Below are 26,689 nucleotides of genomic sequence, written 5' to 3'. Positions count from 1 at the left end.
ATCTTTTCATTAGTAAAAAACCTTTAACTTACAAAAAAATACCATGTTTTTATTAACAAACAATAAAAAATAAAAATATTTTAAATTATTAATTCTAATTTTTTTATTAACATACTACAATGTATAACAACAATGCATTATATATATATTAAATGCTTTGTAAATGCTTATAAGTATTAATAGTTAATAAGCATCAAAACACTTCACGATATATCTTACATGGTCAAACATTAAAACAAGAAAATTTAAATTATAGCATTATTTTAAATTATTATTAATTAATATATATATATATATATATATATATATATATATATATATATGCCTAGATCAGGGCCTATATAATAGGTAAGTACATTGATATTCCTTCGACGCCAATTGTATTTGTAACCTAGATGATATTTATTATCATTAGCTATTAGTGTACTTACTTGCCTCATAAACCTTAGGTATTTAGAGGTATAGACTCTCTAGAAGACCTATAATATTTGATAAAGTTTACATCGCATATTGAGATGAAACCCAAATTTTTGTACTAACTACCATGAAGACTCTCTTCCTATGTAGGAACATTCAAATCAAGCTCTTTATTTTTTCCATATATATATATATATATATATATATATATATATATATATATATGCCTAGATCAGGGCCTATACAATAGCTAAGTACATTGATATTCCTTCGACGCCAATTGTATTTGTAACCTAGATGATATTTATTATCATTAGCTATTAGTGTACTTACTTGCCTCATAAACCTTAGGTATTTAGAGGTATAGACTCTCTAGAAGACCTATAATATTTGATAAAGTTTACATCGCATATTGAGATGAAACCCAAATTTTTGTACTAACCACCATTATGACTCTCTTCCTATGCAGGAACATTCAAATCAAGCTCTTTATTTTTTCCATTACCCTGTTACTGTGTTTCATAATTATGCTACCAAAGAGACGACTTCAGGTCTTCCAGGAGGTCCTTGATGGCATCCATCTCATCCTCCATTCTACTATACTTAAAATGATCCTCCATGAATTTATCCCAAATCTCCATTTGCAGTTTTGCCCAAATTAAATATTTATTGGTCTCAATCATGACAAGATGTTGATTTATTAAAAAAATAGATAATTCACCTTGTAAGAGTATTGACCCCAGTGCCTCATAATTGTGAGATAATTTCTTTTTATCTGACAGAGTGAATCAAAGCACCACCAAAGGTTATGCATCACACTGTGGGAACTCAAAAAAGGTGGAAACGCTATTAATTTTTTGAAAATAGGAGCTTCCAACCCAAGAAACACCCGCCTTCCATGTTATAATAGCTCTCAACTGTGGAGAGGTAATAAAACTTAGTTCCTGATATGAAAAGGTAACACAGGAGCTAATGTATTAAGACTCTCCCTTCGCACAATGCTCTCACTTCCTATATTCCTTTACAACCCCATACAAACCATTATTGGGCTCAAAAAACAAGATATATCGCTTTCCAATCATAAAATATTTCATGACTCATCGAAGCATGAGGATGACGACCGACCTACCTGGTGAATTAATACAGTTGTTGATCCAGGTAGATATTGGTGGCCAGCCACCTATTCCACTTGGATCCTCAACACTGTTTCCTTTTAGTTTCTTTAATTCTAGCACAACCCTCTATTTTTGGTAGTTTTTTAGGTCCTGAACTTCTAGAGCCATTTTGAGGCCATAAATTATTTTTTATGGAAAATGTGCCAAGGGCAATGGGCTTATTGGGAAAAAAATTCTCCTCGGATAGATCTTTCTAACAAGGTATCGTGTGTGCCAAACGAAGATAATATGCCCAAATTACGACCCTGAGAAGTTGGAGCTCCAACTAATCCCAACAGAGCCCACAAAATTTTGGCGTTTCATCTCCTGAGGTTAGATTTTTCGATGTTTATGGTTTTCCATTGTTTCTCAGTAATAAAAAAGGTCTCTAAACCTCATTGTAACACAACTCAGAAGGCATGAAGTCGTCACATCTCTCTCAGAGATAAACTAATGTCACCCAAGCTAGTTTGTTTCCATTTTGCACATAAACAATCTTCAATATTTGTTATTAATTAATGGAAGTTCATTTTTCACTATAACTTTACATGTTTTTGTTTAAATCTGTATTTCATTTCATTCCTACATAAATATGGATCAGTTGGTCTAGCATTAAAACAATTGAGGGATAACACAAAGAATGGACCGATTGGTGGTAGAGGTTACTTAGCATTCCATCACCAACTCTATTGCATTACACCTTGCCTTAGTATGTAATCTTGTCTCCATAGTTGTGCTTTAAAATTTAATGAAGAGGGATTAAAAGAATTACAAGACTCATCCCACGAATTTATTTGTAACATTAACCAAATCATTTCTATGGAATGGAAGTAAAAGAGGGGGCTCCATTTCTCATGAGGACCCCTTCTTCCAAACTCACTTCTTTGTTTGTGAGAATGTCAACCTTGGAGTTACGATGTCTCAAACTATGAAAGAATGTTATATTGGAGAAAGTTGATTTCATCTCTTGGATTCGTTCTATTATACTCTACAACTTGCATCCTTTGCACACAATTCTAAGGACTAGATGTCGGACCTCAACTTGTGAATCTCCCAACACCACCATATCATCAATTTTTTCCTCCTTAGCCAGAAGGATCCCTTTCAATAAGGCATAGGCCTCTATGGTATTATTTGTGAGCTTTCTCAACCCCCAACTATAGTCCATTTCTAGATTTCCATTGGGGTTAAGAATGTCTCCTCCCACTCCTACCACCTCTCAATTATGCTTTGAAGTGTATCATTAAAACTCAGTATATAAGAAGTCTATGTTTTTTATATGGATTTAAACAGGAACGCAACAAATTACAGATATAACCATAAATACAAAGATGCAGTAGAAATAACACTTCATTTCATTAATATCAAATGCTAAAATATGCTTACAAACAGAATGGAAATAAGACTAGCTCAGGCGATGGTAGCTTATCTTTGAGAAGAGATGTGGCAGCTACATGCCTCTGAATTGTGTTACAATGAGGCTCAAAGGCCTATTTATTATTGAGAAACAATGAATAACCCTAAACATCGAAAAACCTAACCCTAGGAGATGAAGTGCCAAAACTGTGGGCCCCGTTTGGGTAAATTAGTACATCAACTTCCCGGGGTCATAAATTTGGCATACGATTTCCGTTTGAATATCATAATACCTCGTTTTGAATATCTCAAAGAGAAGGCCAAAAACAATCTAGTAAGCCAAGTTGGGATGTTTTTTCTCTCTCTGTTTTCCATAAAAACGCCATTTAGGGCCTCAAAACGGTTCTTGGTCCAACCTCAACTTCCACCAATCTACTGGTCTTGAAGAATACTCCTTGCTTGGAGGCAGGCTAGGAAGGAGGTTGAGAATCCACCCTTTCTCTTGGGGATCCATGCCACCCAAATCAACAAGGAAGTCAAAAATTATACAAAATTAAATACATAGGACACAAGGCCACACCACAACTACGAGAGGATGTAGTTTTCTTCTTGTTGAAAATGCTTTCATTTCAGGCAAGCCATACCTTCTAGCAAATGTATTTTGTGAATGAAACCCATAATTTCTTGAAGGGAATTTTACCTATGAAGTTCCCAATGTAACATCCTTCCCACGAGGAGAAGAGTGTGGATATTTTCTCAAGCCATTTAATTCAAGAGAAGATAAGAGGAAGAACATGCTACCAAACTTCATGCACAAAGGGGCAATTAAGAAAAAGGTGGACAATTGTTTCATCGTGATCCACGCAGAGAGAGCATCATGAGGGACCAATAATGCCTCATCTCTCAAGATTTTCTGTGGTAAATTTTTTTCCATGCACCAAGAGCCATCAAAATGAGCTAAATTTAGGTGGAAAATTGCATGACCACACACAAGTCCAAACTCTATATTTTGGTAGAATTCTTGATTGGGACATTAGGATGGAGTAGCCTTCCTTAACCATAAATTTTGGGTTCCTCCAAACCCAATGGTCTCCTGCGGCTTTATTTCTAGGAGCACAACTAGCCAATTGCAATTTCAACTTACAAGCCAAAGCCAAGAGGTGTCGAGGAACATTGTCCGAGTTCTAGTTGCCCACAAACTTGCATTGTCCCAATTTGAGATGTCAAGAAGTGTGGCTTTTCCTTCAGAATTCACCCATTCCCTTAGAGGGGTGAACTCCTTATAACTTTTTAGAGCCGGTCTCTTAATAATTTTATCAGACCACAAATTTACTTGCTTCCAGCGTCTTGGAAATTTGGAAATGTGATCTCTAATCAAATCTATTGAGGGGAGAAAGAGTTTCCAAATTAATGATCCAAATCCTTTGAGGGGAGGAAGAGTTTCCAAATTAATAATCCTCTTCTTGGTGCCAGCGGAACATTAAGACTGAAGTCTCAACATCGATGAATTATTTACTCCTTAGGACTTCTTTCCACCAGGAAGGCTTCTTGGAAATATATCATTGTACCAACTTAACACTTAAAGCAATGTTCATCAAAAAGGGTTCATGAATTCCCAATCCACCATGAATCTTTGGGGCCTTAACCACTGAGCATTTGATTAAGTCGTATTTCTTATCCATTTAAGATAGAATTCTAGCTAGAGCAAGAAAGACTATAACTTAGTAAAGAAGAAAGGTAGATAAAGACTGCATTTATTTGACCATGTCAATAAAGATTTCTTGCTTATCTATAGCCCTTTTTCAAACAATAATATAAAAGTCAAAACAGATACACATACATATTATTAATACAGATACACTTGATTTTTGTGTGAGAGTAGAGTGGGCAGGTTCAAAGACATTGTTATGGCGCCCATTGTTATTGATTGGCGCGTGTACTCTTTTGTCGAGATGGAAAATATATATTATTTGTTATTGACTGGCATGTGGAAGGTTTTGTTGAGATGGAAAATATATATTATTAAAATGAGGGAGATTGTAAATAAATCAGCTCCACAAGAAGAGAACAACGGGCAGGCAAGCTTCGCGAGAAGAGTACAGAGATAATATTTGTTGAATTTGTGTAGTAACTTTTCGGTGCTAGTCGTTGCAGTTTAGGAGAATGGGTTCATTGGAAGGGATCCAGTGCCGACAGCTTCAGGTTATGGTGGTGCCCTTTCCATTGCCGGGCCATGTAAATCCAATGTTGCAATTTGCCAAACAGCTCGCCTCCAAAAATGTCGGGGTCACCTTTGTGACAACGGAGGCAAATCGTAAGTGGATGTTACAAGTTCAAGGCGCAACATCTGGAGGCTTAAAGAAGACCGAGGAAGTTGGGTTTGAGACAATCCCAGACGGATTGACAACAGATTCCGAGCGGGAAGACCTGACGCTTTTGTGGAAAATGTTATACAAGATAGGAAGGGTGGCGTTAGGAAATGTGATAGAGAGGTTCGAGGCTCAAGGCACCCACATTTCTTGCATCGTTCAAGACCCCTTTCTTGGCTGGGTTCCGGAGGTTGCGAAGAAGTTTAACATTCCTTGGGCCTTTTTCTGGACGCAATCTTGTGGAGTTTATTCAATATATCATCATTTTTTCCATGGAAAACTGGGTATATTTTACATTACAAAAACTGCAACCAAGTCTATATCTTTTCATGGCACTCTCATTACTTGTAATGCTAACTTATTGTTCTTATTGTTTTCAGCTATCCCGTTGGAGAAAACGCGAAAGACAGTTGTTGGGATAGGACTTCCACCGCTGAGTGTCTCTGATCTGCCATCCTTTCTGCAACCTGCAAATCCCTACTCCCTGCAAGTGCTAGTGAATGTATTTTTATCTCTACCCGAGGCAACGTGGGTTCTTGGAAATTGGAAATTCGTTTGACGAACTTGAATCCGAAGAAATAGACGCAATGAAAGCGATAGCTCCCATTCGCACTGTGGGTCCTCTCCTACCCGGCAAGTGCTATTTCATGGACTATAGCATTATTAATGCTCCCTTACATCACTGTCATTCCGTGGGCATAGAAGGTAGTACAATCACGCTGACACCCCGGATTATTTCTGGACAAGCGCTTTCCGGTAAATCATACCACGCATGACCATACCATGCTATGCTATGCATCTGGACGGACGGAACCCCCCGGACACAGAGTCCGTTGCACATGTCTGGGAAAACGTCAAGTGCATGGATTGGCTGAATGCTAAGCAACCCGGGAGCGTTGTGTACGTTTCCTTCGGAAGCCTCGCGGTTCTTTCGAAAGAACAAAATCATGAGATAGCTCTTGGGCTGAAGGCCAGTGGATATTCCTTTTTATGGGTTATTCGTCCAGGGTCTTCAAAAGCGGAGATACACAGTGACAGCGAAAACTTGCCGGAGGGTTTCCAGAGCGAAACCTCGGAACAGGGACTCGTCGTTCCATGGTGTCCACAGCTGGAAGTGCTTTCTCATGCATCTGTTGGTGCATTTATGACGCACTGTGGATGGAATTCGACGCTGGAAGGCCTCAGCTCGGGAGTTCCCATGTTGGCGGTTCCTCAGTGGAGCGATCAGCCGACCAATTCTCTGTGCATTGCTGAAAAATGGAAGGCGGGACTGAGATTGAGTAAACGATCGGCAGATGGAGTGGTAGGGAGGGACGAAGTGGAGAAAGGTATCAGAATAGTCATGGAAAGTGAGCGTGGGATTGCGCTCCGGATGAACGCTCTACGGTGGAAGAGATTAGCGAATGAGGCAATGGTGGAAGGCGGGTCTTCAGACAAAAATATCGATGAATTTTTGGCGGAGATTGCTGCCAAGGCATTGTCCACGTCTGATTCACATATTGTGATGTGATGGGAATGTATCGCTTCTCCGATAATGCGGTAATAAACTATGAATGCTGCTCTGATGAACATTGGGTTGAAATCAGGTTTTATGGTGAACATTCTATCAAAATAGGTGTCCACTCAATCTCTGCTTTATATTTGTGGTGTTAAACTGGTGGTATTAATTTCATTGGTATATTATGTGATGTTAAAGTGATGTTTATTAATCTGATTGGAAATTATGTGTGTTAAATTAGCAAGTACACTAAAATGGTGTTAAACTTTTCTATCTTACATTCACATGTGTCATAGGATTTAATTACTAGGATTTGCACTATAAATTTGTTGGGCAAATATCCAATTTAAATAGTGTTTTTTTTTTATTATTGAAACAAATAAAGTTCAGTTTTAAATTTATATAAACGTTTACTTCGTAAATATTTTAATATTTTTTAACTTCTTTTAAATTATGGTCATTTTAAATGAATAAATAAATTCTCATTTAAGAGTCAGGTTTTTTCAAATGAATAAATAAATTCTCATTTAAAATTAATATATTTTTAATATGAAAAAGATATCTATTTTTTGAGACGATAGGAGAAATTATTTATTTTCTTGATGTATTAGGGAAATTATTTGTTTTCTTGATGTATTAGATTTCTTGAAATTGAAAAAGTGTAATTTTATTTTGACTTATTTCAAAGTTTGTTATGGCAATTTTATTTTGACTTTTTTTCCCTAAAATAAAATTTATTTCATTTGGGTGAAATTACATGTTGTAGATGCTCATTGGCATATGCTGTACCATGACCGTCAATCCACTATCATAACTTAGTATTTACAATAAAACCCCAAGGGGTGTGCTGTGCTAGTCCATGACCAAAAGTAGAGATCAAAAAATTCACCCTCGTGGGTGAAGACTGTAGTAACTATAAATATTTACATCAGCTCAAAATTTAAACTGTTTTTTGGACAAAAATTAACAAAAAATCTGAATATTTCAGGGGTTGTTCCCCCTCTGTAGAAACATGTCATTGTATGGCCTGTGAAAGTAGCGAAAGGTTCCTTCAGGTGTGTGTTCTGCGATCATCCACTCTCCTAGAGGGCGATGCGTCGCTTCTTTTGAAAGCCTGTCTGCATTTTCATTTCGTTCCCTGTAGATGTGAGAGCAAGAAATCTGATCAAAATATGTTTTGAAAAAAACAATTTCGTCCATAATAGATCTCAGAGAGTATGCATTACAAACAACTGTGTTGTTAAACCAATCAATCACAATCTTTGAGTCCCCAAATATTTGTATTTTCCTGCAGTGTTGAAGGATGGCAAAGTAAATCAGGTGACAGAGTGATATCAGTTCAGCATGATTATTTGTACCATGGCCTAATCCCATACTAATCTGATAAAAGTGTGTTTCTGTGAGGTGAAAGATGATGCCACCCCCACAACCATGCGGCTGAGCAGCACCATCGAAATAGGCCCAAGGGGTTGATTTGTCTATCTGCTCTTGTCTAATATTCCTGGGTCTGTTTTGACTTTCCTCTGCAGGTATTTCTTCAAAGGCTGAGCAGATTTTCGGAGAGACCAGGTTCCAGTTCACTGGCTTGTCTTCAAATATTATAAGGTTTCACTTGAGCCAGATGTGCCATGAGACTAGGAGGGGTAGATTTCTTATTCTTTCCGCTGCAACACCCCACCAGCTGTCCCATGCAGATAAAATATCAGCTCCATGCCATCTCATGTTCAGATTTAGAGTTGTGAGAACTTGTAACCATATGTTTGTTGTGATCGGGCAAGTGAGGAAGAGATGCTGAGTCGATTCCTCCTCCTGGTGGTAGAGTACACACCAGGTAGGACCCATGAAAGCCCTCTTTTTTAAATAGGATCCAGTGGGGATCTTATTTTCCAGTATATTCCACATCAGCAGTCTTGTGTGCAAGGGGGATTTTAGTTTCCAAATGGATTTCCACCAACTACTTATGGCCTCCGGTTTGGACTCAGCAATTATAATGTCGTAGCCTTGCTTGGAGGAATAATGGCCCATTTTGGAGTGAGCCCAAATGAGTTCATCTTCTTCATTTTTTAATCTGACATGTGATTCTGTGAGTGCTTGTATGAAGTTTTGCCATGTCCTGTTCCATTCAATGGGAATGTTCCAGTTTTGTCCGGATAGCCAAGCTTGAGTGAGAAAAGTGGAGTTATGTTGATCTCTGAGTTGTTCTATATACTTTATGCCTCTATTGTTTAAGTGATTTATAAGCTCGAGTGGGAGTTGGTGAGAGTTCCCACTTCTGATTGAGGGATCAATCCCAATACGAATAGAGGCTCCATTTCCAATTTTCCATAATAGTCCATCCTTGATAATGGGGAGAGTATTTAGAATGGCTCTCCAGATCACCAAGATGCCATTTCTGTTCCAAGATGGTCTTCTTATCCAGTCAATGATAGTTGAAGGCCAAATGTATTTGTGGGTGATTACCTCCGACCAGAGGCTTTTTTGCTTTAGTAATAGCCAGCCCTGTTTTGCAGCTAAGGCTTGTGCAAAAGCAGGAAGTTGTTTGAGACCCCATCCTCCCCATTTTTTTTGGGTGGCTATTCTGGTCCATTTGACCCAGGCAAATGGTTTTCCTTCCTTTCTTCCCTTCCAAAGAAATTGACAGCAAGCTTGTTGAATTCTGTGGAGTATCCCTCTTGGGATCCAGGCCAGTGACATCCAAAATACTGGGGTGGCTTCTAGGACTGATTTGATAAGAATTAATCTTCCAACCCTAGATAGGAATCTGTAACACCAACAATTTATTCTTTTCTCCACTTTGGTGATGAGCCAGGTCCAGTCAACAATTTTGTATCCATCTGGTTTAAGCCTGAAGCCAAGATACTTAAGCCCCTCCTTCAGTTCAGTGACTTGAAATGGAAATTTTTGTAGAGAAAGTTGAATTTCCTGCTGAGTACAATCGGATAATGAGATGGTGGATTTTTCCCGATTGATTTCCATTCCCGTTGCTCTGCAGAAGAGATTTAGAATCTCATTCATGGATGTGGTGTCCAGAACACTACCACTCAAGAAAATTAGAATGTCGTCCACAAAGAGGAGATGAGTCAGATTGAAGTGATCCATAATTTTTAGTCCCCTGAGTCCCCCCTTCTTTTTTCCATGTCAATCAACCTACTCAGTCCTTCCATGACTAGGAGGAAAAGTAATGGGGATAGAGGGCATCCTTGCCTTATGCCTCTGTCAATATGAAAGGAGGGAGTGGCTGACCCATTGATGAGAATGGAAAAAGATACAGAGGAGATGCATCCCATTATCCAGTTGGTGAGAGCCGGAGGAAAACCCAAATGAGTGATGATCATTCTAATGTATAACCAGCTGACTTTGTCGAATGCTTTTGATAGATCTATTTTGAGAGTCAGTCCCTTGAGCTTCTTGAGTTTTATAGAATGTAGGGCTTCCTGGGCTGAGCCAATAGCATCCTGGATATGTCTATGGTGAAGGAAAGCAAATTGCTCCTGGGAAATGTGATTGGATAAGATGGGCTTTATACAATTGGCGATGATTTTGGAAATAATTTTGTATAGGCAGTTGCAAAGAGAGATAGGTCAGAAGTCATTGAATGAGGCTGGGGAGTCTGATTTAGGGATCAGAGCCAAGTAGGTGAAATTTAGGGGGGGATGGATGTGCCCAGTAGTCCTACTTTCTTCCATGAGTGTTAGAAGGTCCTGTCCCAAGATGTCAAGAAATGCAATGTAGAATTCAACCGGCCAACCATCCAGACCAGGAATTTTATCCTTTTTGAACCATTTGAGGGTGTTCTCCAGTTCCCCCATAGTGACAGGTTGAAGTAGGTATGCAGATTCTTCTATATTTACAAAACCTGGGAAATGTCCGACCAGATTAATGATATCAGGGAGGGTGATGGTTGTCGGGACTGTGAACTGATTTTTGAAATGAGAAATCCCCAGCCTGGCTAATTGAGGGTGTGTGGAGGCCCAACCATCCTAATCACAAGGCAACTTCCAAATGGTATTTGAGGCCTTTCTACCATTGGCGAAGTTGTGAAAAATCTTTGTGTTTCCATCGCCAGCATGGAGCCATATAGCTCTACTTCTAAGCCTCCACAGTTCTTCCTCTTCAAGTAGGATCTTTGCCTTCTGTGTTTCCAGATTCACAAGTTGGAGCTTTGTATCATTTGATAGGTAACCAAGCCCCTTTTCATCCGTGAGGCAGGAAATCTGCACTTCTATGTCCTTCAGGGTCTGTTCATCTCTCATTTTTTTCTTTTTTGACCATTCCATAGTAAGAGTTCTGAGTTTGTTTAGGCACCCACAAAAGTCAGCAGCCACTCTCTGCTCCCTGAGAGGGGGTTGTGCCATCCAAAAATCTGATACCAGTTTGATGTAATCAGGGTCTTTTAGGTATCCAGAATTGAATTTAAAGGGGGCACGAGGCTTTTTTGAAGGGCCAGAGATTTGTAGATATATGGGAGAATGATCAGATAGTCCCCCAGTGCCTACCCATTGCCGGTAAAGGGTAAGGGAACGGAGGAGGTCTTCATGTATCAGAAAGCGATCCAGTCTCCGACCCAGGGTAGCCACACCAGTCCTTCTGTTATGCCAAGTAGGCATTTTTTTGTTCATGGGCACGTCAATGAGTTTATAGGTCTCCAGCAGTGTGCTCATCTGGTCCGAAATGGGGTCAATTTGTGAGTGATGGCCCCATGATTCCTCAATGCCCATTGAAAAGTTTAAATCTCCTCCGATGATGGTGGAACCCATGACAAGAGGGTGGTCTAGCATGGAGTGCCAAAAATCAAGTCTTTTCTGATTAGGAGCATATATGTTAATCACCTTTAACTCGACCCCCAGTTCACTCGCAAAAATATCCATGCCAATGAATCCTATTCCACCCCAGGATGAGATATGTTTGACTGTTCTAGGGTTGATTCCCATGGCGAGACCCCCCGATCTACCAACCGCATCCAATCCTTGGAAATACCAGCCCGGAAGGATGGAGTGAAGGGTTTTGGATATGAAATCAGATGAACCAAGAGTTTCTTGGAGTAGTAGGATGTCACAGTTGGAGTTGTGCAATAGTCGTTTCAGAGAAAATCTCTTATTGGGGTTGGCTAGTCCCCTGCAGTTGTAGGATAGCCAGATCATGGGGGAATAAGGATAGAGGGCTCGGATGCTCTAAGTGCCCTTTCAATGGTGGATTGACGACCTCGCGCTACATCAGCCACCGCTTTTCTGATGGCTTTTTTGATCTTGGATGGGTGCCCTCTGGTGGGCTTTGGGTCAGTGTTTGAGGGGGATGAGCCCAATCCAAGTTGGGGAGAAATGTGCAGAGGTCTAGATTTGAGATTGTAGGGATGTGACCCCATCCCAGAGGGGGAGGAGGTATATGGGGGGGGGGGGGTATGATGGTGCAAGTGATGGTGGGGATAGGGCAATGGGAGGTGGCAGGGGGGTCGCAGGTATATGCATTGAAGTAAACATAACATCTGAAAGAAACACAGAGGTTATGGGAATAGATTCATTACTCGGAGGGGGTGCTATTCCCGCAGCTGATTTGGAGCGCGTACAAGGTGGTGAGGGAGGAGTCTTCCGCAGATTCTTTGCGTTCTGGGTCACCCTTGCCGCAACCTCTGGTGGGGTAAGTGCTTGTTGCTAGTCACTCGTGTTCCACTCTTTCGAGAGATGATGTTTTACCCCTCGAGAGGTCTCCGATGCCGGCGATGAAAGTAGCGGAAAATCCTTGTACAGGTGACCCACCTTGTGGCGCCTTCTACAACGGAAAGGGACTCCTTCATAGTCAAGGAGCTGTCTACGAGAGAAATGCTGCCTGTGTAATATGATTTTCTCTTCAAGTCCCTCCCTGGTATCAAGGTGGACCAGAATCCTTGCCATGGTCATGATTCTGGTTTTCTCATAGGACTGGTCGTGCTCAAGGTAAGTCCCCAGTGCATCCCCGATACGTTTGAATACATGGGGGGTCTAGAACTGCATGGATAACCCTGGTAGTCTGACCCAAATTGATCCAGCTCTTAACTGTTTGTGTTCCGGATAAAATAGGGGATCCCATCTCTTGAGTAGTACAAGAGCTAACTCAATATGCCAGTAGTGGGAGAGAATCCAGTCCATGTACTCCTCCCTATGAAAATGGAGGGCAAACCAACCTTGAGCCAAAACCCTAATAACAGGGAGTTCCTTCAACAGAGAGCCCCATACTTCCATGGTCCATTGTCGGAGGCACTCCACCGAATAGTCCCTACTGCGTACTCACCCAACAAGTACCTTCCTCGCCATATCAATCGCATCACCCATTGGTACATCTTCACCAAAGGTTAGGTTTATATCTGAGTCCACTGCTCTGAGGCACCTGCCCTTTTTGGGCTTGTCCGTGCGCCGACCCGTGGGGTGCTCCCTTAGTAAACTTCTGCACGCTCCCGAGGTGCTGTGAGGAGTAGACAATGCCAGTCTAGGGTTTGGGATGGGCAAGTTAAAACATCCAGACTGAATCGGTGAGTTGGGGTTTACGCTACTAGATCTAGGATGGGTGAAAAATTGTGCGGGGTGTGTAGGGGTTGAAGGGCCAGCCAAAGTGAAAGAGTAAGAAGGTGCGTTCAATGGCATGGAAGGATGCAGAGACAGGGCCAGGGGAGAGTCGAAGGTGGGAGAGGCCTGTAAGCTGGAGCCGAGCAGGTTTAGGGTAGCCGGAGAGAGTGGAGGGCATTCCAAGCCAGGGAGGTCTTCAATGTTGATAGTAGTTGGGAGCTGTTTTTTTCCGGTGGAGGGCGTGTGTTGCGGCATCGGTTGTGCATCTGTCACCCGATGTGCTTTTGTATGCCTGGGACCAGTGTCAGGTCCAACTTGATGAGCCCAGATCTCTTGTTCGGGCATCGGGTCCTCCTCGTAGTCCACGAGGTCCTCTTCAACCATCGCTGACCGACAGTAAACAGACCTCTGTAATACCAGGGGAGGGTAGAGCAAAACTGTAGAAACGGAGTTCGCAAAAAGTGGACGGAAACCCAACCGCAGCAGACAGCCCAGTATGGGTCATGAGGTCAAAACAAATTTTTAATCAGTAACGCGGTCAAACCCACATGGTTAACCCCCAGAAAACACCATAGTTTCCGCTGCGAGGTTACAGGATCAGGTCTCCATAGTAACCTAGGGTTTTGACTTATTTTAAAATTTGTTAACAAAAAATATTTACGAAAAATGTAAAAAATGTAATTTTGTAATTTTTTTTAAAGGAAATAACGAAATTATGATTTTTTAGAAGTAAAAAAATAAAATGTTTATTATAAAATTATTATTGAAAAGTAATTAAATATAATAAATTTTTAATTTATTAATATTATAAAAATCAATATATAATCACTTTGAAATGAAATTTAGTTATTTAATTGGAATTTTTTTTAAGGCATTAATAAATTCATTATAAAATTGTTTAATGGATATAATTTCCATTAGGAGGTTTCATCACTAAGTTTGGGTCTTAGGGTCCTAGACATGGTTGGGAGATGAAACTTCTACTTTATACATTAAATGAATATTCTAGAAAGCCAAGACCAACAATGACATATCAAACCACCACATTTGGCTTCCTAAGGGCATTCTTATCCAAATGTGTGTGGATAATTATACTATTAGGTGGTTTTAGCCACAAGGGGTGGGTTTGGGGTCCTTTGAAATGATCAAGGAAGGATACTCATGTTTTAGTCACTAAAGGAAGCGTCAATACATCCATGACTAAGAATGATGCATCAAACCACCCCATATGCACTCTTGAGGGGATCCTTGACATTAGAATTTGTATATTGGGGGAATTAAGAGGTTTTTGGCACTACCTATGGGTCTTGGGGCCCTATATATAGTAGAGGGAGGAAACCTAAGCCTTCATCCCTAAATGAAGCCTCTAGACATCTAGGGTCAAGAAATGTTCCTTGAACCACCACATGAGAGCTCTTGAGGGTGTGCTTATTCAACAAGTGGAGATATTAGTGCCATTAAGAGGTTCTGAGCACTAGACATGGGGTCTTGCAGCCTTGCACATGATTAAGGTAGGAAACCCAAGCCTGAGGCCTTAAAAGAATATTCTAGTCATTCACATCCCGTAATGACACCTTGGACCACACCACATGATTTATTGAGGGTATTCTTCAACTCCAAGTGGGCAAATCAATCAAATTAGAGGATTTTCAATAGTAGGTATGGTTTTGGGGTTGATGACATGGCTAATGTTGAAAACTTGGGATTTAGGCCATAAAAGGGTGAAGAATCATGCAAAAAACCATAACACATAAAAAACTAAGGGTGTTTTTGGCTTTAAAGTAGTGATATTGGTGATTGGTGCTCTCTTGCTTGTCAGATTCACTCAACCTTCTTCTCTCATAATTTTGCATATAAAAATGAAGGTGGAGAAGAATCATTTGAACTTTTGAAGGATAGAAAACCATTGTGTGATAATTAAACTCAGGATTCACTTTCCTTAATGGTGGATTTATACCATTGTTAGTAAACTCATTTGCATAAAATTTAGACACTTATTTAATGACTAGTGTTTGTTAAATTGCAAAGTGTAAACACGATTTTTGTAGAATTAGCTTACTTATTTCCTGATTATCTTTCACATGGACCAAAACCAGGCGGGTTCCAAGTGTAGTGCTTGTTGTAAGGAAGTCATTACTATAATGAAATTCATACTTTGCATAAGATAAATATAATATTGGGTATGAAATAGGTTACAAAGACAAATAGTTTGTATATACTATATTTGGTTCCCTATTTTGTACCCTTTGCTGCATATATATAATAAAAAAATAAACTTTAACAATAAACCTCTATTAGAAAATAGAGAGATCAGAAATAATGATTAAACACATAACACAAAAAACAATTAGATATCTTTATTGATCATAACACTTATACATATATAGGAAATAATTCTCTGACTTCCACACTTCTAGATCATAACTACAACTCATACATAGGAAAGATCAACTTCTAGATTGACACTTGGGAACTCTCAATGACAACTAATGACAACACATGGAAGCATTACTTCCAATATCGTCCCTTAATGCTTATATGGAAAACATTGAAAACACATACTACAACAACAAGGATAATCTATGGCTAACTGGTCTTCATCAGAACTCACATCCACTCTGGAATCTCACAAACACTGCTCTTTCACCACCACATCTTTGATTAACCGCCTCTCACCTTCGTTGATGAACATTGCAAGATCAACGATATTGACACCTCGGCTCGTCGGAGCTTCCACAATAACAGCTGTCAAGTAATGAATCATCCTATGGACCAACCACCATCTGTTAGATGTTTCGTTTTTGGCTATATGTTAGTGGTTAGGATGGAGGTCTGGATAGTGAATGTGTTTAAAAGTTGATCAAACGACTTGACCTTATTAACACAAGAATTGATGTTTCAGACACCAAGGGTTCTTTAAAAACCATCAACCTTTTTATACCATAATTAAAAGAATTAGAAAACTAATTCATCTCACACCACAAACTTTCATACCCGAAAAACCAAACAACAAAAAAAACACAAATCTATTGACAACAAAACCATTCAACAATTCTCCTCTAGACCGAAACTCTTCGCATAATTATTGGAATTTTTCAAGAACCCAACAATCAAATAATGCATTAAGTGACATCCATCCTCGACTGTTGTGCGATGTCTTCCATCCAATAATGATCGAAGTTATTCATGCAATACCCATCACCTCGTGTAATTCTAATAAGTACTGATTCTTAAACGTCGAAACTGTGGTTGGAATAAGTGCCAAAAAATGGATTTTTGGCAACATCCGAAGGGGAAGAAGCTGGTGGAGACATTGCGGGAGATTTGATCGTTATTGGCTTGGGCGTTGCAGTAATAGGAGATTCTGCCCGTGAGTGAGACTTTGCCATTGAGGCTGAGCACGTCAATGCAAAGGAAAAAAAATAAGATGAGCATTGCACTAAATCGAACCATCTTGTTTGGGGGTCTGGTTCTTCTTCACGCTAAGACAATAATCTTTATATTTTCTTTCCTCCCTCCGGAACCAACAACGGGATGTGGTATGGTGTTGGTGTCAACGTTTGAGATTTGGGCAGAGCCAACTATGAAAGCATTGAGCTCAATTCCTGTCTCAAGCTACATTGGATTTTTTTATTACTGCGTCGTCCCACGCAGAGATATAAGATTGAATGTCCGACATCGAAGTCTAATCTCCAGATTTTGACAGCGATGGCACGTTGTCTCTTACGCCCTCACCCTCGGCTAGTAAAAACAACCACACATAAATATAATCAACTTGCAAGAACAACCATGCATAGATCTGCTGCTCCTCAATCTTAAACCGAGACACTGAGATCAAAACGAGAAGACCAACACCAATCCTTAAGGGGGCAATGTCACCCATATAGCCAAATCTGCATAGCATGCATGGCCTATGACATGATCAATAGTGCAAACGAATTGTTGCACGATGGGAACAAGGAAACAAATCACATAACAGTATCTTAAATCCAGATCCGTGCATCATAGGCCAAAACAAAAACAATTGAAATTTGAGGTAGGAAAAAAACAACACAATCACATATAGGCTAAGTCACATGACAGGAGGACACGAGACACGGAGGACACGTAAATACGAGTATTCAATACGAAACGCAGCAACCCGGAAACAGGACATGGGGGACACGTTTTATATATATTTAATAATATATATATATATATATATACCGAAATATAGTTTTTTATCCATATTAAATGAAATGCACCAGCGTGACATGCCAGAGGTCTATTGTCAAACAATGATGAGATCATGTGATAATAGAGTGATATGATAAAGTTAGCACCCAATCAGCATGCCTATAGTGCTCTAAACAAAGTCAAGACACCAACATTCAAACCGCAGTCCAATGGCTAATCTTGCAATGCTCCAACTGACAAAACTGCATGAAATAGATAGTGAACAAAGGCATCCACAGTGAAGTTTAAAGAAAGATAATATATGTTAGGATTCAAAGCTTTGTCAACTGTGTTACCATCAGACAATGATGCACAGTACCCCAAACACTGGTCAAGATAACTGAAGTGTAAACAGAGCTTACCCACAATGAAACAACTAACCACTGAGGTCACGGTGAATGTTATTTAAGATCATGAAGAAACCATAAATTCTGCAGAAACAGTGCTTAAACCTTCAAAGGGTATGGGAATTGGTAGCACTATATGTTAAGTCATTGGGACTTGTAGCATCAATTTAGTTTGAGTCTTCTAACTATTCAACGTATTGAAGGACAACTATCTAGAAGAAGCTTTCAAAATGCGAAACTTGCTACAAGAATTTCTTAAGAAACATGGATGATGGTGTACGATGTCCAACAATACTTGGCCTTAGAGAACATATTTTTACGGGCAGGTGAGTCTCTTATGATGTCAATATTACAGTTTCATAGGCTGAAGTTTTTTTATATTTCAAGATTCAAATCGAAGGGAGTTTAACTGGATGTGGAACAATAGAATCTGTTTCACTGTTGAGAGGTATTTTAGATGCCAGATCCACCAAAAACAATGCAATATGAATCATGATGATCCCATACAAATGAACAGCAAAATGGAGCGTATTTGTGGCCAAGAACCATATAAACAATTTTATGCTATTATTATGAACCACAAAATTTTATTCCATTGCCAAGCAAACTATATGTGTTCCAAAAAATTAAAGGAAATCATTGACCAACAGATAAGTTAATTTGAACACGGGTTTACTGTTTAGGGGTTCTAGTTTACTGGTTTATGGGCCGGTCTTGAATGCTGCACAGCAATCGCACCAGCCGCACCACAATCTGATCCAGACTCCTCCACATGACAGCTCCAGACAACACAGGACGAAAATAACTCGGAAAAATCCATCGCGCGGCCTTTAAATTACATTTTTTTGCAGGGTACGTATTCAACCGGTCGAAATACGTTAGGGCCACGTTTTCAACCAACGAAATACGCGTTTTCGAAATTCAGGACACGACGAAAACCATAGAATACGTATTCAATTTTCCAGGACACGATAAAAACCGTATTCGACACGTATTAGGGCCGTTTTCGTGTCCAATACGTAAAATACGGGACATGGGACCCTGGAGGACGTGTCCTGTGACTTAGCATACAGGTTTCAACTTTTATAGTTCTGATACCATGTTAGAAAATAGAGAGATTAGAAAGATAAATTAAACACACAACACCAAAAACACTTAGATATATTTATTGATCATAACAGTTACACATATATAGGACATAAATCTATGGCTTCCACACTTCTAGATCATGACTACACCTCATACATAGGAAACATCAACTTCTAGATTTAGGCTTGGGAACTCTAAATGAAACTCATGACAACACATGGAAGCATTACTTCCAATAAGCTCTACAATCATGTCTCATTTTGGCAGCATCTAGATTTATTACTAGTTTAGTAAATTTGAACTAAGAAAAGGTTGATCTCATGCTTGGGATCCAATTTCCCAAGGAATGGACGAAATTGTGATCCCTAGAATTTATATTCTATGTGATTTTCTCCCTAGTTACCATGTTGAATCTACGTTTATTAAGGGTTCTTGAATCTTCTGAAGGAGATATGATAGCAAATGATTTATCCCATGAACACTGTGAAAAAAACCTAGGTGATCATTTTGCTTATAAAGAATTGCAATGATCTACACATGAAGATTTACCAGAATGAATAAACTTCCATGGTAAAAAAATAGAAAATTAATAAGATTGATCAATGATCCGAATGGAAAATGGCATCAACTCATGGTATTCATCCACCCATGGAATTTACCCATGGTATTGTAAATGGCATCCACCCGTGGTATTGTAAAATCCACCCATGGTATTCATTCACCCATGGAATTGACCCGTGGTATTGTAACTGAAAAATACTATAAGTAACAAGTCACATTTTGTAAAAGGACAGATTTTCCGCCACAATGTAGCCTTTACAGTTCAAAGGCATGTAGCCACCACATCTCTTCTCAGAGATAAGCTACCATCGCCCTAGCTGGTTTATTTCCATTTCTGTTTGTAAGCATATTTCATTATTTTACAGTAATGAATTGAGGTATTATTTCCGCTGCATATCTGTCTTTATGGTTATCTTTGTATTTTATTGCGTTCCTGTTTAAATCCAGATCAAAGATTAACCTATAAATATTCGCAAAATTAAAAATAAAACATACTACCTGATATGACTTTTCATGGTTTAGTTAGGAGTAATTGGTTAAAATGCATATAATCAAGGTCAAATAACATGGAGGAAGAGACAATAATGTAATTGATTTTTCTTTTGGCTCTACAACATCTTCTTCTATGGCTTTTTCCTTAGCCTTCAACACCTTTCCACTCAATTTCATCCCCCATGAAGGGGTTCAGGAGGCCCCTCCTATATAAACATAGTCACTTCCAAAGCCAATCAGGCTACCTCGCATAAATTCAAGAATTCCTCAGCTCATACAATTAGCAATGAAGTTGCATCCACTAAACCTACTACTCTGACAATGAATAATCCAAAAGCTAATGGTTCTTTCCTTCCTAGGAAAATAAAAGCTCCCCTCCTAGAAATCCCATTAGAATGAATAAGGGAAAAAATCAAATATATGAGAGAGCATGTAGTAATATGCAAATTTTTAGGTCTCTAGCCCTTGGAAAAAAAACCTACTCGGTTGGATCTCGAAGAGCTAGACACTCAAAGGGAATCTCAACCTCAAGTTGGGGTCCAAGGGTTTCTTCATGACCATATTCAACAATATAGAGGATAGAGATTACATATTTCAAGGAGGACTATATTTCATGAATTTGGTTGGCTTATACATGAATCCATGGGTTTAAAGTTGCTACCTCGACAAAGATGAGTTTTCTGCGACCCCATTCTGAATCCGTCTTTATTCTCTCCCTTGGGATTTTTCAGACCCTAAAATATTAGAAAGGATTAGTAATAATATAGGGAATTTTTTTACGATCTCAAATACCACAAAGAAAGGTTGATACACTTCATATGCACACCTTTGTGCTTATCTAGACATATCCAAGCCCCTCCTAGCAAACATTTAGTTGAGTAGTGAAGATGAAATGTGGAAAGAAACTAATATATCATGAGCAAATCCATTTATATTCTGAAAATGCCATAAATACAACCATTTATTCTAAGAATTCCTAGCAAATCAGGTCCATCAAAATACACAAGTAAATCTATCCTTGTATCAAGATGGGTTTACTAGGGTCACCAATAAAAGGAAGACAACCAAAAAAGGAATAGAAAATCCAATATCTAGAAATGTAGCGAGCCATACATGGTACATAGTCCTCTAGTAGCTGGAAGAAAAAGAGACAACTACTGAAGGAGAAAAGAAAAAAAGAGATTAGGAAAACTAGTCAGCTACCACCCTAACCAAAAAAAGATGTGCATGCACAACTTGTTAGCGCTCGAATCTGCCTCAGGCTGAGGAAGGAAAAACTCAAGGCAACATCAAACCAAGCTCAGCCTCGTAGCTAGCCCTACGAGGATAGGAGAGGGCTCTCTCCAGTCAATCTCGATAAAATGAGCAATAGGGTACGAGATGACTTCAAATGGGAACTGATTTTAGGCTAGTAAATAGATAAGAAAAGGGTTTTTAAATAAATGATTGGGTTGTCTGGGCTGCATGGGGCAAAGACAGCAAGAGCAGAGATTTAATCAAAGGTACAGATTATTCCATAAGGCAAGATAGGAGTGAAGTTTAACAATTAAATTGAAATTAAAGGGCGTGGAAAGACTGTTTAAGATAGCTGTAAAGGGCATTAAACAATGAATCCCTTTCAGACAGAAGAAAGCCACACAAAGTCTGAACACTTCCTCAAGGCATAGCAATGACTGAGTTCTACCTTTCTTACTCTCAAGCATTCAAACTGAAAACGATTTATGAATGAAATGAAAAACATTACAAGATACATATGAAACACAGAGAAAATACATTATGCTAAGCTTCAAGCCACAGGAATCTTATAAATCAGAGCTGACCATTCGATTATTCCTCTGTCAAAGCTGTACAATGAAACTCTAATTCTCTCTCCCACAGCTCTCTGAACTCTCCCCTTTACAAATGATTTTTCATACAATAAATAAGCTCAGGAGAAAACCGATCGACCCAAAACAAGAGCCCTCTTTCAGGATCATCCATCTGCTCTAAAGATAGAAAAGCGTTACATTATTCCAGCTAAGAATTTCTAATGACCAATGGAAACTAAACCTGGAGCGTAGACCCTATGAATTATTAACTGAAGACAAAGATAGGAAAATCTATTCGTATTTTTCTGCATTTGCTCTCGGCTTTCTCAACCATCTCCATTAACTGTGAAAAATAATCTGAAGTATATGTGGGTCCTTCTCCTTTGATACCGAGTGTATCATTTAAAATACTTTCAACAAATTCATTACTCTCTTTAGTAGGATTCGTGTCATCAAAACGTATGATTTGAGCGCCTTTACACCTTTGAGAAAAGTGTTAGTTTTAAAAGAGCAGCCTTTGCGCGGAAATAACCACGTGGCTCAGAAGGAACACGTGTACACATGTTTCCCATTTCAGCATTCTGCATAGGCAATTCACAAACTGTTTTTGCTTGTTCATCATCCTCATCTTTGTGACTCGGGCTTTGCTCAGAAGCTGTATCGCCAAACATTCGGAACCCTTCGAAACACAAACTCACCACTGGAATGGATTCCGACCCAAAACTTGTCACTTCTGAAAATTTTGACCTTTGACTTGGCACAATATGAGCGTGGCTATTAACAGTGTCTAGTTAGAGCCTTCTTCAGAATATAATTCGCTGTTCCTTCAAGGATCAGCACCACAGACTCTCCACTTCAGGTGAATTACGTGAGCTCAAAGAGGTCGTATCACAGAAAATCCTTTGTGTTGGAATGGAGATTAACCATCATGAAGGTTTGGTCTATTCACTACAAGAGTGCTTCATTCTATGCCAAGCAAGAGTGAACGTGCATTTGTTTCCCCTTCAATCAAATATCAATATAAAGATAGACCAATACCACAGACCCGCTGCCTCAGATAGGACAACAGAGTTTCGTTTCCCTTAGATCAGTGTAGAAAAATTGCCTCAAGCTATCCTGGTATTAGATGGAACAGATCGAGCTTTGCCTACCTAATTTAATTCCACAAAGTTCGCTGGCACCAAACAGAACAGACATAACTTTTCTTGCTTAGATAGAACAGAACATCTTCCAGATTTTCCTTTTCTATCACATATTCGATCTTGACTTGCTCTAGCAGCTGGAACCTGTCACATGTTTCATTTTAAGTGGTTTCTGCTTGTGAATACCATAACAAGAAATTTGAAAGATCGGCATTATTGGCATCACGCATAGCAGCAAAGAAATCTTCACAAGTTACTGCTTGCAGGCAAAACGAGGTGATTTGACAAGAAACTGAACGCAGGAGCGAAATTTTTAGTTTTGAGACTGTATGGGTAGCGCGCCCACCCAACGCGTAGTGCACAGCAAGTGCGTAGCGCCCTTGTCATTTAACACTGGCTATTAATGATATATGCGTAGCGCGCCCTATATGGGTAGCGCGCCCCGTCTGCAAGTAGCGCGCACCTATACAGTCCAGTCCAGAGCTTAAAAAATCACGATATTTCATTTCATCAATTAATTTTGGAGCTAATAATATATCACTGTCTCTATCATTGTCAGGAAAAAGTTCACTTCCACCATAAACCTGAAGAATTTTACTCCTATCAGCCACCAGAGTTATCAACTGATCTTTGTTATCCAAAGAAGCTGCTACAAGAACCATTTGAGTCTTTGTTTCTGTCTGATGAACTGTTCCTCCTGTTTATGCTTAAGAAATTGATTATTATCAACCACCATGTCCTCTTTCCTCGTTCTGAATATATCTCAAACATTGAGATAAAATAAATCCTGATTTCTTTGTTTGCCTGCAGGGATAGGAGCTGATGAGTCCTGGCAAGGTGACCAGGGCCTGCATTTGACATTTTTCATGAGGGCAGACTTTAAAATATACTTATTACAAACAACTAATCTAACAATTTCTTCTCCAAAACAGGGTTTTGGAGAAGAATCATCCTTTTGATCATTGAAACTCCTGAAATACTAACTCACTGAAACTTCCTCTGGCTTGCACATGTTATTGAAACATTCTGAGAACAAGCTCTGCAAACATCTAAGTTGCGGTTGGTGAAAGCTGATTGGCATTGGCCTGCATATTGAACTGAGACTTTGACAGCCACCTGTCAATTTGACTCTGACAGAGGACTTTGAGAAGACGGAGTCTAACATTGGCTCCAATGGGGATGGCAGCTGCCGCTTCTTGGAGGTGCCAAGAATCTGCAGATCTCTGGGAGAGCAGACAGTGCCTCCATTCATTGGGCAATGGAGTTCATTATTTCAAAAGACTGATGACTGAATTTCACAACTGAAATTACTGAAAGACTAGACTCTAACAAACTAACTCAAGACCTGAACTTCAAACTTGATGGCAATATATAACCGCCTGTATTTCTTACAAAACAATATACCATCAAACTATATCATAATGCCAATGTAACCAATCAAGTAGATTTCCCTGATCAGATCTACTGGTCAACAATAGATGCTGGTAACTGGGCATCCAAAAACATAATTGACGATGATCTCCTTCATCACTGAATACTACAATACTCACCTTTACTGCTGACTGCAACAAATCTGCCAATGGATCCTTAAAAACATGAAAAATTACCTCCTGTTGAAGAAACAAGATGTCTTTTTCTCCAGATTCTGATCTGTCTTCATCATGTACTTCAGTGAAAGTATGCTCCTGGGCTTCACAAAACTCTGAACAAGTAGATGAGCATATTTCCTCTTGTAAAAACATTTCAACACATGAGACATATGAAGAAGAAACTGAAAGGGAATCCTGAATGTTCTGATCTCCTGTAGCCTGAATCTATTGAACAAAGATTCCATCTTGTTGTTCATGAACATCTGAATCCAAAAATATGTCTGTGATCTTAACAACAGAGCTCTCCTTTTCAGGATTCAGCACAACTGAATCTGGAACTAAAATAGTTGTCTTGACATTATCACAATCTGCAATCTGCATGTTGTCTTCTTCTGATGGCAGATCTGAAATGACCCTTCCTCTTTCATCACTTTCAGCCATATGGCCATCTTCAAACTGCTAATCTATAAAGCTGCTTACAGGACTGTCATCCTTTTCAGAAGAGGAAGAAGGTCCACCATCACCTTCTTGACCATGTGCACACTGCAGATCTACGTTAACTTGAGCTGGAACAAGACCTCTCAAAAGTAGATCTATCTCATCTTTAGATAGAGGAGATAACACCTTTTGTTTTCTTTTGTTCAAACAGTGATTGTCTTCATTGATTTCAAGTGAAGGAGTATACAGATTTTCCTCATACTGCTGATCCATTTCATGCAATTCCTGTTGACTGTCAAGATGCGAAATTGTTTCATTTTCCACCGTACTAAGATCTTGGTCCTGCTGCAAATTTTCACGATTGTCTCTATGCTGTTGAAATGGATTTTCATACAGGGCTTCCATGATCTCATCATGCATGAAATTATCATCTTCATAATATTTCTTAAGGCTTTCAATAAAAGTAGAAGCATATTTGCAACAGTCATGAACTAATTATAATGATGGGTAAGATACTTGATATCTTTCAATGAACAAGGCATGAAAATCCTTTAAACAGTAAATACAGGCCCACGACAAATTTTCATACCAAGATTGGGCTTCACCTTCCAGAGTGGCCAGGAATATCTTCATCAAGCAATCTTCAGGAAAATCCACCTTCAACTTGCGAATATGCATATGAAATCTAACTAGATGTAAAGCAGCATCCTTCTTACCATCATCGTTAAACGTAGGCAGATTCCTTGACCAATCTACCTTGGGCATCTTATTTGGAAAACCTGGAATGTGGTCTCGGCTCATGGGAGCATATCTTCTTGTGATTCGGTCCATCTTGAAAATCTCACAGCTACTGATCTCCCTGCAGTGAAGTCACCATGAAGCATCAATTTCTGGATTTGTTCAGTGAATGAAGTCGCCAGGTGAATGATTTCAGCCTTGCGGTGTCTGATCGTTGTTCACCATCAACCATCAGATCTGAACTTGATACACGTACTGGGGAAATTCGCAAATCAAGGGGCACATTCACAAGCTAAACCGGAGATCGACTGAAGCAGCTTTTATCTACTATGCACTCGCAGAGCAAGAGCAGTTCGAAGGCTACCTGGCGTGACTTCAGACTCCGTCTATAGCAAATGACAGTAATAAGCAAATTTCTCCCCAGTATGGTCGCCACTATGTTAGCGCTCGAATCTGCCTCAGGCTGAGGAAGGCAAAACTCAAGGCAACATCAAACCAAGCTCAGCCTCGTAGCTAGCCCTACGAGGACAGGAGAGGGCTCTCTCCAGTCAATCTCGATAAAATGAGCAATAGGGTGCGAGATGACTTAAAATGGGAACTGATTTTAGGCTAGTAAATAGATAAGAAAAGGGTTTTTTAATAAATGATTGGGTTGTCTGGGCTGCATGGGGAAAAGACAACAAGAGCAGAGATTTAATCAAAGGTACAAATTATTCCATAAGGCAAGATAGGAGTGAATTTTAACAATTAAATTGAAATTAAAAGGCGTGGAAAGACTGTTTAAGATAGCTGTAAAGGGCATTAAACAATGAATCCCTTTCAGACAGAAGAAAGCCACACAAAGTCTGAACACTTCCTCAAGGCAGAGCAATGACTGAGTTCTACCTTTCTTACTCTCAAGCATTCAAACTGAAAACGATTTATGAATGAAATGAAAAAC

The 26,689-nt window shown here is 39.3% G+C and overlaps 1 protein-coding gene and 1 pseudogene across 1 annotated transcript; one reads left to right on the top strand and one right to left on the bottom strand.

Moving 5' to 3' along the window:
- Positions 1–5,090: 5,090 nt before the first annotated feature.
- On the top strand, positions 5,091–6,806 carry LOC149197943 (UDP-glycosyltransferase 74E1 pseudogene; annotated as a pseudogene).
- A 3,968-nt stretch (positions 6,807–10,774) lies between these two features.
- LOC149197942 (uncharacterized) lies at positions 10,775–11,725 on the bottom strand. Its single transcript, XM_089408880.1, has one exon. The coding sequence runs from the start codon at positions 11,723–11,725 to the stop codon at positions 10,775–10,777; it is 951 nt and encodes a 316-aa protein (XP_089265006.1).
- Positions 11,726–26,689: the final 14,964 nt, after the last annotated feature.

Source organism: Pinus tabuliformis, chromosome 2_2, assembly GCF_031772625.1.
Source record: "Pinus tabuliformis cultivar Carrire ecotype Pingquan chromosome 2_2, CPIR1, whole genome shotgun sequence".
In the NCBI taxonomy this organism is placed as follows: domain Eukaryota; kingdom Viridiplantae; phylum Streptophyta; class Pinopsida; order Pinales; family Pinaceae; genus Pinus; species Pinus tabuliformis.
The sequence above is the reverse complement of the archived record's forward strand: the minus strand, read 5'-3'. Positions and strand labels throughout refer to the sequence as shown.

Excerpts from the sequence above, each read along its gene's own strand:
- LOC149197942 (XM_089408880.1), bottom strand. The coding sequence starts at position 11,725 with ATGGGAATCAACCCTAGAACAGTCAAACATATCTCATCCTGGGGTGGA.